General features: G+C 37.1%; 1 protein-coding gene across 6 annotated transcripts in view; it reads right to left on the reverse strand.

Moving 5' to 3' along the window:
- The window catches only part of FMNL1 (formin like 1), a 1,099,995-nt gene that overhangs the window by 246,589 nt on the left and 839,144 nt on the right, over positions 1-14,262 (reverse strand). For all 6 annotated transcript variants that reach the window (XM_044055136.1, XM_044055138.1, XM_044055134.1 and 3 more), the window contains exons 12-13: positions 8,642-8,791; positions 3,276-3,377 (exon numbers count right to left, since the gene is read on the reverse strand). In XM_044055136.1, the coding sequence (XP_043911071.1) occupies positions 3,276-3,377; positions 8,642-8,791 (252 nt within the window). The remainder of the gene's footprint in view (positions 1-3,275; positions 3,378-8,641; positions 8,792-14,262) is intronic.

A 14,262-nucleotide genomic window follows, 5' to 3' on the forward strand; every position in this document is an offset into this window, starting at 1 on the left:
TATATATATAATATATATATATATATATATATATATATATATATATAAATTTCTAGGCTTACAATCACTTTGTTGATTGCACTTTGTGCGATGGAAACTTGTGAGAAGCTGCCTTTGGTTGAACTGAAATTATGAATGCCACAATTTCGAACCTTACAATAGCGAGCATTTGCTGTTGTAAGGTGCGACCTTGTTGTGCAGATCGCACTTTAGTGGGGATTGGGAAATGTACCCTTTACCTCACTGTAGTGTGATCTTGGAGTCTGTATATATAATTAGGGGTGGTGTGAGGGGTGCAGCCCCCCACATGAGGGGTGCAGGGGGGGCTTGCCTCCCTGCAAAACTTGTTTGTTACTGTTGAGTGGAAGTGCAGCATTTCAGTAAAGTCAACATTTTTGAAATTTTGACTTTACTAAAAAGCTGCCTTCGACATTTTTTGTGTTCAGTGTTAAGATTTCCGAACATGTGATTTGGATATCTTAACACTCGAACGGATTCGATTTGTGTATGTGATAGCAAACCAAATTTATTTATATATATATATATATATATATATATATATATATATATATAAATATATTATACATACACATGATGTATATATAAGATTAAACAGGAAAATTCAAAGAAAAACTACAAAATTTCACTTAGCTTGCGAGAGAATCTGGCTGACGTATCTTGCGACAAGAGCGGCAAATGAGATCTGAGGTAATCTGGATAGGGATATTGTGGGTATAGACTTAACTCAAGAATTTTTGGCTTGTGTGAGCTGTGTGACATCCGAGCCAGTTTCAAGGATCGGAACCGAGTCTCAAAGGTCAAGGATAAATGAAGATTGACAACATCAGATCGCTGGTTGTAGAGAACAAGATCTGAAGGTTTATAACTATATCTCGGATGTTGTAGTACCGCTGTGCCACTCTTGCAAAACAGCTTGCTGTCTTCATATCATAGCTAGAATGGTCTTGCTAGCATGGTCACTAACTACGACTACTACATCTTGAATGATGGCCAGTGGTAAGAAACTGATTTCAGCATAAATGACTTCTCAAGGCACTTCGGTCATCCACTGCTGAATTTACTTCACTAGTAATTCCTACTCACTCTGCTTGCTAGCAGCAAGGTATCTTCTTCCTAAGCCCCTTACCTCTGTAATTTGAATCCACCTGGCATTAGAGCAGAGCCTGCAGAAACATGCACTGCATAGCACATTTACTATAATAGGTTCATAGGCAATCTGTATGGGAACTATTTCAGGCCTAGCCCAAAAACCCTATTCAGAATTTCCCTCTATCCTCAAGCAGGGCAAGGCAAGATAGAATGGAAGAGAATTTGAGATTTACCTTGAAGTTGACTTGGGTGTTATTCTGACTGACGTAGAAAAAGCTTCTCTCAAAGAGTTATGGAATCTGGGTGCACATGTTTTTTTTTTTTTTTTTTTTTGTTATTAGGTCATGTCTGAAAATGGACTCCCATGAATTAGTTCAGTTACCAAAAATAAATAAACTTAAGTTTTCAGCCTTGCAGCTTAGCACCTCGATACACATAACAGTGCTTCCTTTTGTGATTAACTGTCTTCAGCTGGAGCTAGGCATAGCCAAGGTAAATTTAAAAAGTATATTTTTTAAATGTGTATTAAGTTCATAGGCACTTATTAAGCTATTGATCTTTGAGGGTCATTAGAAGCCTAGCCGTACATTCCCATGAAGTTTTTAACATCCCCATGATGTTTTTAATCCTTATACTTTAAGTACAAAAAAAACACAGAGATGAGTAGAACATTTAGATGTTGGCCCTATTCATAAGGGACAAGGGTGCTAAACAAGGGGGGTGGAATTCCGGTTACCCATCCATCTGTATGGATTATGTCTGAATACTGTTAGAGAAGTGCTTTGCTTTCTGTGGAGGGGACGACAATTTTAAAGAAGAGGTATTCTCTGTGATACACATCTATCCTTTTAACATGTTTTATTTAAGTTGCAAAACAGATTTAGATCTCTTGAGCGAGTGTTTATGCCACCATTGGACTTATAAATGTGCAGAAGTTCTTAGAAGAAAGGGTATGTTGAAACTCTGTGTGCAAAGCAGAGATCACCCCTCAGTAGCCCATTTGACAGCATAGGTTTTATGATTTGGGCCTTTAATGTTCTTAGTTAAAACAAATGCTAGTTCACTACATTTCTATGACATTTTCTTGCTTAATTAAGCTGTGGATCAGACGTTAGCAGCCCTGAATCCTGAAACTATGAAACTGTGACATTATACTTTCTTAGAGCATCAACTGTAGCTTTTATAAGGCTACAAGAAAGATCAGGTCTATATTATCATATCCCATGCTCAGAAGAGCGAACGACAGATAATCGACCCCATGTAAGCAAAAGCTTACAACGTCGAAACTTCAGAACAGCAATTAATTTCCAATGGAAAACAATCGCTGTTCCGATAAAAAACAAACAAAAAAACCCCAATAAAACATTACTTAACATGGAGGGGCCCCCCACACACCCCCTACTTATACCAACTCTGAGATCACACTACAGTGCCAAAAAAGCAAAGTAGTGAAAGCGGCCAAACAATTCTTTCCCAGGGAAAGAATTCGCTGAAAAGCTGCTTTGCTATTTTGCCTTTTCCCGCTTTACTGTTCGACAAAGACGCATTCGACAACCTGCGTCTGCAATGGCATAATAGGGAACCGAGAGATCAGTCTTATAGGTGAAGCATTTCTTAAACATGGGTCTTGAAACATTATATGAAATTTCATTCAAATCACTAATGCAAAGCATAATGGGAAGTGTGCATAGCTTGTTATAATGTAATCCTTCTCAGCATTAAGTAGGTACTAAATTATCATGATGGTTTATATTTTAAAAATCATTTTATGCCTTATCCTATAGTGTGTTAGCATGTTTAGTTTTAATGTTGTATTATTGTTTATTGCTTACCCTGGAATATTACTTTTGCTTCTTTTTTCCCTGCTCTTAGGTCTCCTCTCTCAAAGGGTATACATGGCCTACTCAGAGAGTTTAACATGTCTGTCAAATTAAGCAATCAATCAATCAATCAATCAATCAATCAATCAATCAGTCAATCAATCAATGCCTGTACTGACCTCTACCTTGTATGAACTCATCCTTTCTTGTTATTATTTTCACACACAAGAAAGCAAAAGCTGTGAGAGTCACAATGAATCTTGAACAGCCCAAGAAACAAACAAACAAAAAACCCCCAGAAAAAAATGAAGCATCTTGGTATAAAAATATCAAGCATATACTTACCCGTAGCTTTTCTGAGTCTTTCCTTGTCTGAAGTAAATGCTTTTCCAGTTCAGCAATATTTGCCATTGCATTTTCTTCTGTTATCCGGAGTTGTTCTCTTAGCTGGAATGAAACATACATTTTGTCAGCTTTCATTATTGGCTTAGCTTGCTAATGCCTTTGTGTTTTTTTTTTTACTGTTTGTGTAACTTCTAGACAACTTCCTAACACAGATTGTCACTCTATTTGTATATCCTTCTATCTGCTCCAGCTGTAAGTCAGTAACTAATAACTGCAACAGGCGCATTAGCAAGACATTCGTTAGAAATGTCTCCATGACAACATATGTGATGATATATATAGACTAACTGGAGTTTAGCAAGGCTTTTAACTGTGACACTGAACAGGATGCTGGGAAAGCATAAAGAGGAGAGAGTTATTAAGACATGGAACAGATAGATTGGCTATACAGAACACTGATGGTACTCATGGCAGTGTCATCTGTAAAGCTGGCAACTACCAAACAGAAAATGCATCAGTTTTTTTGGTTTTGTTCTGATCTGGCTGTTCATATCTGTTATGATTGTTCATCTGGGTAGTAGGGAAATCCTGTCTGCAAATAATACATAGATGGGTACAGTCAATTCAGAAACAGAGCCAGGGCTACAGGAAGATCTGGACACACTGTTGGAATGTTTAGACTGCTGGCAGCTCAAGTTCTATGCCAGGGGTGACAACAATGTTGTATTTTTGGCAACAGTAATCTAAGGAGATATTGCTTGTTGGCAAGGAGAGAGGACACTGAGAAAAGCAATGGGTCTGTGAGAGGGACCATGACAAGTAGTGTAGCAGCACTCATAAAGGAAGGAAAAGTTGCTTGGTGCATGTTTTGTGGAAAAGACTTGATAGCACTAGCAGTCCTTCTCCCATTACAGCAAACACTGGTGAGAATCGGTTTTATGTGAATATGTATGTCTTTTGTGATTCAGAGAGGAGTATCAGAAATGATTTGGAAGGGAAATCCTGATTACAAGGCCGGATTCTCATTTCCAAAAACATACAACTTGCAAGACATAAGTGAAAGTCAGATATACGTTAATATAACAGCAAATAATCAAAAGTAATTAGAATAAATTAAAGTTGGACATTGAGGACTTGAAAAAATAAAATACTTAAATGTGAAAAGTGTACCTCCTATAAATTCTGTAACCACAAAAAAGCAATTAGAAGCAGTTCTGTCACCAGAGCTTGTCTTTTACAGCATCTGCAGTTACAGAAACAGAAATAATACATGTATTCCGTGAGATCATTCAGCTAGGTCCAGTCCCTTAATGACATCCATAGAAAATTTGCTTGGATCAGAAGAAGATTCATCAGGATGGACAGTTACCTGAAAGAAGAGGAGGTGTGCCTAGAGGATAGCAAATGAAACACTCTTCATAGAATCTGCACAATACAACAAAAAAGCCCACAAGTAATTTTCATCTTATAGATCCACAGCAGCTGCTTCGACTTAAGGATCTAAAATGTGTTCCCATGACTATTGGATGTAAAGAGGAAAAACTGTTGCACCTTTTTTGAGAGCAAGTCATGCAGCTCTGATTTCTGTGTACTGGGAAATTCTAATTACAAAGCATGCTTTAATTGCAGTCTAAATGTAATGTGCATGCAGTACGGAAAACAATGCTGAAAATAATGGTATGATATCTCTGAAACAGTTCAAAGGTATTACTGCACAGTAGTAAAGGCAATATTATTTCTACATTGTGCTGGTTGTTCTATGAAGTTATACTGTGAAAGTCTGTAGATAGTGAGAGAAATATGTTCTGGAACAAAGGAACCCAAATGAGTGGGACTTCTACATTGAAAAAGAAGTCTATTCATTGATGGAATTATGTGTAGAATGAATTCTTAATAAGCTGATCAAACAAATTTAGAATATCATGTATGGCAGCAGTGTAAAAGAATGCTGCACATATAAACCAGACATTTCATACATTTGTAAATCATAAACCAGACATTTCATACATTTGTAAATCATCTTGTGTTTAAAGCAGGTAAAAATATCACTGTCTGCTATTGCTTTTTGAAAGGAAACATACTGCTAGAAAAATCTACTGTTTTATGACACACTGCCAAAAGCTTCAATGAGGTAACATAAATACAGTGTTGAATCTTACTAGGTGGTCTATGATGTAACAAACACAGTGCTAACTCTTACTAGGTGGTGTACGAGGTAACATGTACACAGTGCTGAATCTTACTAGGTGCTGTATGAGGCAATGGTATAATTTCATACACCAATGAATCTTGTCAGGTGGCATCAATAATAAAGTGCATAATTCTGTTGTTGTCTGAGCAGTGGTTGGAGACCTGTAACAAGGTATGTTCAGCAGTGCATTGCATTGGATGTGGTATGAAAAGTAGAGGGAAATCTATGGTAAAGGAGATGAGACACATAAGTAAAAGGCAAGTCTTCCTAAGCAGTGAAGTGTTAATACAAAAAAGGTATACCTATAAGAATTTTGTCCTGTACCTGTATGAAAACTTGTTCCAGCAAAAAAAAAAAAGAAAAAAAAGATGGGCCTTTATGGCACTTAATGGTTAAACCAGCTCTTTGTTGGTATTATACTAAAATACTTGTAACTAAAAGCTGTATATGATATGATTATTTACCAAAACACTGCTGAAATTTTGTAAAACTAACATTAAAGTGTCTGGCTATTCTCAGAACTGAAATTATCCAAGGGAAAAAAGTGTGGGATTCTTGCTGAGCAAAGCAAAATAAAGTATTGCTTCTGAAAGGTTAAACTCTCTCTCTCAAAAAAAAACAGGTTTATTGCTGGCTGGGCTAAGAAAATGTGTTGATTTTGAAAGTAACCCTCTGAAAGTAAAAAGAGGATTCAGTGTTGTAGAGTATAAGACAGAAATTTGTGTGCAAACTTGACAAATTGGCTGTGTCACCTGTGCTAAAAATGAGAGGCAAAAGAAGTAATAAGCAAACAATACTTGTGCTGTTGTCACAGAAGTAAAGCAAAGCTTATCTGTTACAGCAATATGAGTTAGCCAAAGAAAGTAGTATTTGCCAACTAAGTCTGGTGCTGTGGAATGGGACTGATTTGTCCCAGAATGTATCTGCTAGGCAGAATCAAAAGAATAGTTTGCAGTCTAGTGTTGCAATTACATGAAGTGTAACCTTAGCTGGAAGGAAAGATTCTGGTTTTAGTTCTAAGAGAACATGGCTAGATGCTGAGGGGCAAAACTTGGGTTTCAAATAAAAAAGTGTTGTTAACAAACAGCATGTAGAAAAGGTAATGATACTTATTGCATGAAAAATATTGGTACAACAAAGGGATGACCAGAAACAAGGCAGTTTAAATGATATCATGTCTTATTGCTGTATACATCTGCAAGACAAAGACAGAAAACTAACTGAGAGTCTAGAAATGGAAAAAATAAAATAGAGGGTGGTCTTTTCAAGTAGAAATAGTTCTTAACTATGGTGAAACAGGTGGTTTCTAGGTATAAAAAATAAAATGACAAGGGTTTTACAAGGTTGTTGTCTGACCTTGGTCAACATAAGATGTGACACAGTAGTACAGACAGATAATTAGCTTGTTTATTGAAAAGGACCTCTGAACTTTCTGTAGGAGTGGGAACAGTGAAATGACAAAATAATCCTGAAAGTCTAAGTAAAGAGGTATGAGGAAACAAGAAAGAAAGAAACAAGAATGGTGTGATCTGATGTTGGAATTGGAAAGATAAAAGAAAAGTCAGTCTCAAACTCAAACTGACGTGTGTTACAAAATGAAAATGAAAATTTATGGTCGGGACTACAGAAAAATAACATTCCCCTGCTTGATCTAACAATTAAATATCCAAACCTGCAAACTGAGAATGAGTCTCTAAAAGCGCAAGTTCAGAAATCCAGAAAAAGAGACAAGAAGAATACATCGATTCATACTAACACCAGTGATCTAGCGCAGTTTATGCGACAAAAGAAATCGAAAAACATAAAAGAAAGCAAACAATTGACATTGAACAATGAGGAGCTCAAAGAGAGATAAGCAATATGAGTGACCTATGTGGACTCAGTCAATGGACCCTACAAACTGGACACACATACAAACAGAATGCAAGCCTGGTAAGCATGCAAGAGGAAGAAGAGAAAACATTAAATGTTTGAGAGCCCATGGACATTCTTTCACTAGCATCTTTGTGTATTTGTAAAGTAACAATGTATTTTTCTTATTTAGTCTCTTGTTTGATAGCTGTCTCTTTATTGCATTCTACACTGGGTGCAAGTAGAGAAAAATAAAGGCTTTCTAAATCTGCCTTCAAGTAAATTCATAAACTGAGATTATACCATGACCCCCCCATTAATATTCCAAAACGTGCACGCTGATTGGTCAGCGTGCACGTTGTAAATTGACTTATACTAATGGAAAAAAGTCCAGTTGCCTGGACTTTTTCCATTAGTATAAGTCTTTTTTAAAACAGTGTCTCGCTATCTTAAAAGGAGTTTAACATAGCAAGGCAGGTTTAAAAAAAGCAACGGAGATCTCCGTTGCTTTTTTTAAAGCTGTCTCGCTATATTAAACTCCTTAACATAGTGAGACAGTGTGTAAAAAGCAAAGGAGATCTTGCTTTCTCCGTTGTTGTTTTTTTTAAACCTGTCTCACTATGTTAAATGGGTTTAACATAGCGAGACAGCTTTAAAATAAGCAACGGAGATTCTCCGTTGCTTTTTCTAAAGCTGTCTCGCTATGTTAAACCCATTTAACATAGCGAAACAGTAAAAGGCAACAGAGATCTTACTTTCTCCGTTGCTTTTGCCCACAGCTCTGCTGTACTGCGTGCGCAGTACATCAGAACTGCCGCAGAATACCAGACAGCTGCGGAAGGGCAGCAAGGAGGCATTATACAATGCCATTATTTAAGAAAAGTAATTATTTTTTTCTTAAATAATGTCATTGTATAATAGCAATAACCCACTTCTGGGTGTGGGTAATGCTGGATTTACCCACGGTTGGCTTTGTTTGGCCACTCGGGCTTCGCCCTCGTGACCAAATCACGCCAACCGTGGGTAAAGCCAACATTACCCACACCCAGGCGTGGGTTATTGCTATAATAAACGTTCATTCTAAGCAACTAAAGTTCCTGATAGTAAAATCTGAAAAAAATATGTCATCTTTCATAAGCACAGGTAAATATTTTGAAACATTTTCTATGGTAACCACTTAAGAAACTTTATAAGAGAAGGTCTTGTGAAATCTTAGGGGCTGAAGTGGGAGTTCTTACTGTTTTTGTTGATGGCTTAGCATTATTATATTTAAAAGTTCATGCTCACTGTGTGAGTCTGATCGAACACTAATTTATACCATTACCTCCAACACCTCTTCCTGTAGCTCCTCCATATGTTCCAGGAGAGTGTTCTTTGTTTCTGTTTCTTCAAGTAGTGCCCCAACATCAAAGACATTGTCAACATACGCCTGTATCTGTACCTGCAGACGGTCACTCTCTGTTATTTTCAACTTCTGTAAAAATCATTTTGTTAAGTAAAAAGAAGGAAATATATTAATAACTGGAAGATCATAAACCGGCAATTATTAGTTAATTCATTGCTTTTGCTGATTTAGTGGAGGTGCTCTTTTCTAAATATTTATTTATCTGCTTGATAAATAAGTGAAGTAATTCTAATGTATTTTTTTAGCCATGATCCAGATGAAAAATTACAGAAAAACAAAAAGATATGTGTAATATGACAAGCAACAAAATAAATTAAGCAATATACAAGTATATTATATGCTAGATATATCATAAAGGAAGGGTATGTGCAACAGATGATATATAGTAGAATTCATGAGAAAAAATTTCAAATGAATCTCAGCTCTGTGTTTTAACTGTTATCTTAGAAGAGATGCAGTGGTCACACATATTAAGATACCATCAACAATTAATAGGTAGTCACTATGCATCTTTTCCAAGAGACCTTTGAGGAAACTAGCCCAGTTTCTAAATTGTTCCAGTGTAGTATGTGGCAAAGTCACCTGCTCAGGGTCACAGAGCAGGCGAATGAAGGGTGAAAGAATCAAACCCAGGACTATAGGAAGCGACATTCCTAACAGCTTATCGCCTTAATCCTGTGAGCGAAATACCAGACATTGAGTCACTTATTAATGGCTTACATCACACACTGTAAATAAAGAAGTGTATAATAACTGTCTTTGTAGGGAACACATCACAACAACAGAAATACAGAACTACAGTTTAAGTGGTTTTAAAAGTGTGTATGTGTGTGTGTGTGTGGGGGGGGGGGGAGCAGCAGCTATGGGTTGATAGGTGATATGGACTCTACAGTTAGGCTCATGTGTCATCAGGGAATGCAGAAGTCAGTGATGTAAGTCATAAACTCTTATGCCAATCTAGGAATGTAATCTTTTTTTAAAGGGATATAATGAACAAGATTTAATAATATGTCTGTAAGGAGAGTTCCATGAGGAAGATGTAGAATGTGGTGTAAACTGTTTGAACAGGTCTGTTCCACACTTATTTTTATTTTATTTGTATTTGTTTTCTGGAGTAGAGCACTAATCTCCATGTTTTTTTTTCAGACTCAGCTCAGGAGCGGTGTCTGCTTAAGTGACTTGCTCAAAATCTCATTGTTAGGCAATGGACTCTGATGGAATCAAACTTTGCAGCACTGGATCACATGAAACAACTCTGAAATAATATGCAGAGACCTGGTTTAGCTAGTGATTTTGGAACTACACTGGTATTCCAACCTTAAGGTCACACTAAAAGGCTCACCATGGAATAAGGTAGAATGTTCAGTGAGCTAGGCATAGCCTGCCCCTAATGTACTGAGAACTTTGAATAGATTACGACATTGTGATCTACGGACATAATCCATGCATTTACTGGAAAGTATCTGCTTGGTCAACTTCCTTTGAACCAGCTCACTGACGTTTACATGAGACTTCTTAAAACAGCAGTAAACATATTTATATTTGAATGTAAGTTTGATAACAGTCTTATACAAGTTAGCAAACAGAGTTGCTTCTCTGGAAGAGAGAGGTTTAAAGACTAATCCTATTATCCTCAACACCTGGATTGTGTGGTATTTTCTCTAAACCTTACATTACCAGGAAAACAGATATTGAAGTCTCTATCTCAAGAGGGATTAAACTGTTAATTATGATGTCATGTTAATTATAATATCATGTGGGTGAGAGTTACATGCTTTAACAATTATTACTGGAAGCCCATGGTCTAAAGCAATTAAAACAGGCTCATAAAAGTCCACCAACCATGTAAGGGCAGATTTTTTCTGATAGAAGACTTGTTGGAAGGTGGCACTTAGTACGAAATATGTAGTAGAGGATATCAGTGCGCTTAATAAATATCATTAAAACACTTCACTGACGAGACTGACTAGGTGTTACTGCTGGATCAGGTCCATTTGGCGACCTTTGTAAATGCGAACAGCACTGACTAATTTCCATTCAGCAGGTACTTGTCCTTTTTGTAACACTGAATAGAATATATTTGTCAGTGGCTTAGTCAGAGCATCTTTCATTACATTCAGAAATATTATCACGGCCATGCTGGTACATTTATTTACTTTCTGGAGAGCAGCTTGCATAATGGTATTACTAATGACAGGACAAGGAGCCTGTTTGATAATAATACATTGCAAAGTGTGATAGATTTACAGCTAGTCTTGTAAAAGTAAATATTAAACAGTGATGGCAGTCAGTCTACCATTTTATAAAATATGACCTACTTTAGTACAGACTTTGGAACCAGAATTTATGTATCTGAAGAAACTCTTATTATTGTTTTTTTCTGTCAGCCTTTCTTCAGACATGGTCTTTGTTTCAACAGTAGTGCTTTTAAAATTTCTAATGACACAGTTCAAGTTCTTTTTAGATATGTACTGTTTTATAAGCATGATGCTTATTTTTTTATGTTGATCAAATGTGTCCAGTGGTTTTTCTACCATAATGGTTTAGTAACCCCAGTTTTTCTTCTCTATGTAGCAAATTTTGTTTTTTCCATTAAAGATCAAACATGTTTAGAAACTGTTTCCCTCTGCTAAGAGGGAAACATTGAGAAAAAAGAGATCAATCACTTTTTCAAATAGCTGATGTAAATTTAGCAATATTCAAGTTCTTGTAATCCTAAACATGAACATAAAGGTATGATAGAATTGTACAATTGAATTGTGTATTGTAAATATATCTCTCAACCTCTTAGCACAAGAAATACGGGCAAAGCCTAAAATAATGGTGGGACAAAGGACTAAATCTAGGGACAGATTTTAAGAATTGCTCTTGTAAACAAACAGTTGCTAAAATGAGGGATTTATGTTAGCATGCATTTTCTTAAGGATATCAAGTCTGAAACTCAAATGTATGTCATTATTCAGTGACTTCCATCCTCAGTGATTTATCAGAAAAAAACACAAATTTTCTAAGGAGCAGACCCAAAATACAAAGCAAAAATCTGGACAGTCTGCTGAAATCTGAACATTTGAGAGGTATGAGTGTAAACTACATTCATACATGATCAGAATTTTCTAGGGGGTTGCATAGGATGCAATCTAGCCACTAAATTTATTACACTTGATAATACAAGATCAAGTATATTAAAACCCCTGTAATGTTTTGAAAGAATTCCAGGGCATGAATAGTATCTGAGGAGTCAGCCTCATATCAGTTACCATAAGCCAATATGTTCCAGTTTATAGAGGGGTAATTGATGCATCCAAGTAAAATTGTAGGCCTAGTATGATCTGACAAATTATTTGTCAGTGGCCATGCATATCAGCAATCATGCCATCAAAAATAATCAATGTGTCTAAATGCTAGAAAACTTCTGAGTTTAAAATGTCACCCACAAGGAGTTCTGCTGTTAGTCTGCTGTCACAGCTGATGGTCTTTTCTTTTTCTCTTAGTTATTATTTTGTTTGAAGTTGTTGTTGATAAACTATGTAGCTGGTTGCACAGAGTTTTAGATACAGTTAGAATCCCAAGTCTGTGCCCCAGTAGAATATAGTTACAATGATTATTAACTTCTGAGTTCCAGTGGAGCATAGCTAGACTGGTTATAAACGTCTGGGCCACAGTGAGTGTCAGAGTTGTTATTAACTTCTGAGTCCCAGTGGAGTATAGACAGAGTAGATATTTACTTCTGAACCCCAGTGGGGTATAGTTAGACTAGTTATTAATATCTAAGCCCCAGTGGAATAAATTTAGAGTGGTTATTAACTCTAAGTCCCAGTGGAGTATAGTTAGACTATTGATTAACTTCTGTGCCCGAGTGGAGCATAGATAGAGTGGCTATTTACTTCTAAGCCCTTGTGGAATAAAGTTAGAGTTGTTATTAATCTCTGAGCCACAGTAGAGTCTAGTTAGACTAGTTATTAACGTCTGAGCCCCAGTAGAGCATAGATAGATTATTTACTTCTGAACCCCAGTGAAATATATTTAGACTAGTTATTAACTTCTGAACCCCAGTGAAATATATTTAGACTAGTTATTAACTTCTAATCCCCAGTGGAATAAAGTTAGAGTGGTTATTATCTCTGAGTCTCAGTGGATTATAGTTAAGAGTGGTTATTCAGTTCTGAGCCCTAGTGGAGTATGGTTAGACTGGTTATTAACTTCTGAGCCCAAGCAGAGGATAGTTATAGTGATTATTAACATCTGAGCCCCAGTGACATATAGTTAGAGTGGTTATTCAGTTCTGAGCCCTAGTGGAGTATGGTCAGACTGGTTATTAACTTCTGAGCCCAAGCGGAGCATGGTTATAGTGGTTATTAACAACTGGGTTAACTCTTAGGTGTGTGTTGTCAATATGATAGCTACCAGGGGTGGATGACTTTCTGAAGGATGCTGTTATGCATTTCTTGGCAATTAGTTTTAGTCCATGGCTCTAACACCAGCTGTTTGTCTGTGGTCATCCTTCCTAGAGAACATTTCTGTTGATGGGTGATTCAGAGACAGTACTTAATTTGCAATCATTTGCAAATTTAGTCAGCTGGAGCCCATTTACATTAGCCTTGACTTTGGGGAAGAAAATTCCAAAAAGGAGCAGTCCCAAAACTGATCCCTGAGCAACTCCACTTCTGACTGGCCTCTTTGTAGAGGTGGACTTTCCAATTCCAACTTCCTGGGTCCTGTCTGTGAGCCTGCTGGCTATCCTCCAGGTGAGATAAGGGTTTATATCTAACCTCTTAAGTTTGTCAACAATGCCTGAGTGGGGTATTGTAACAGATGCCTTAGTCAGGTCAAGGTAGGCAGTGTGAACCATTTTGCCCTCATCCATTGCTTTGGTGACCTTCTCAAAGAAGTCCAAGTTCAGTAGGCATAACCTGCCCTTGATGAAACCAAACTGGGTTGGGGTCCAATGTCTGGATGTTTCCTATGTTATTATTGATCATTTCCATGATAATTCTTTCCATGGCTTTGCATATGAGACTAGGGAGACTTATGGGTCTGTAGTTTCCAGGGTTTGGAGATGGCCTGCCTTTGTGCAGAGGGACAACTGTTGCTGTTCTCCATTCATGAGGCATGAAGCCTCTTTGGAGAATTCAGTTAAATAGCAATTCTAGAGGGCCTGATAGGTCATGTTTCATGCTATTTAGAAGGCATCCTGAGATATTATCTGGGCCCATTGATGCAGTTTTCTTGGCTTTAGAGACAACATTGAGTACCTGTTCCCTAGAGCTGAGGAAGGCTGAGGAGGGGAGAGAGGAGTAAAGTTGGAGATGAATTTGTCAGCCAGTAGGTTTGCTATAATTTCTGGCTCAGTATAGGTGGCTCCATTTACAATGAGCCCTGCCCACAATTGTGTATTGCCTTTGAGGTTGTGGACAGAGCTAAAGAATGCCTTGTGGCTGTCCTTGGCCTGGGAGGCCAAATCTACCTCAAATTTGGCTTTGGTAGACTTTATTTGTCCTCTAAGTTGTTTATTTAGTTTGATGAGAGTGCTTTTATCCTGC

This window comes from Protopterus annectens, chromosome 13.part0 (assembly GCF_019279795.1).
Source record: "Protopterus annectens isolate FY-2018-M chromosome 13.part0, PAN1.0, whole genome shotgun sequence".
In the NCBI taxonomy this organism is placed as follows: Eukaryota; Metazoa; Chordata; order Ceratodontiformes; family Protopteridae; genus Protopterus; species Protopterus annectens.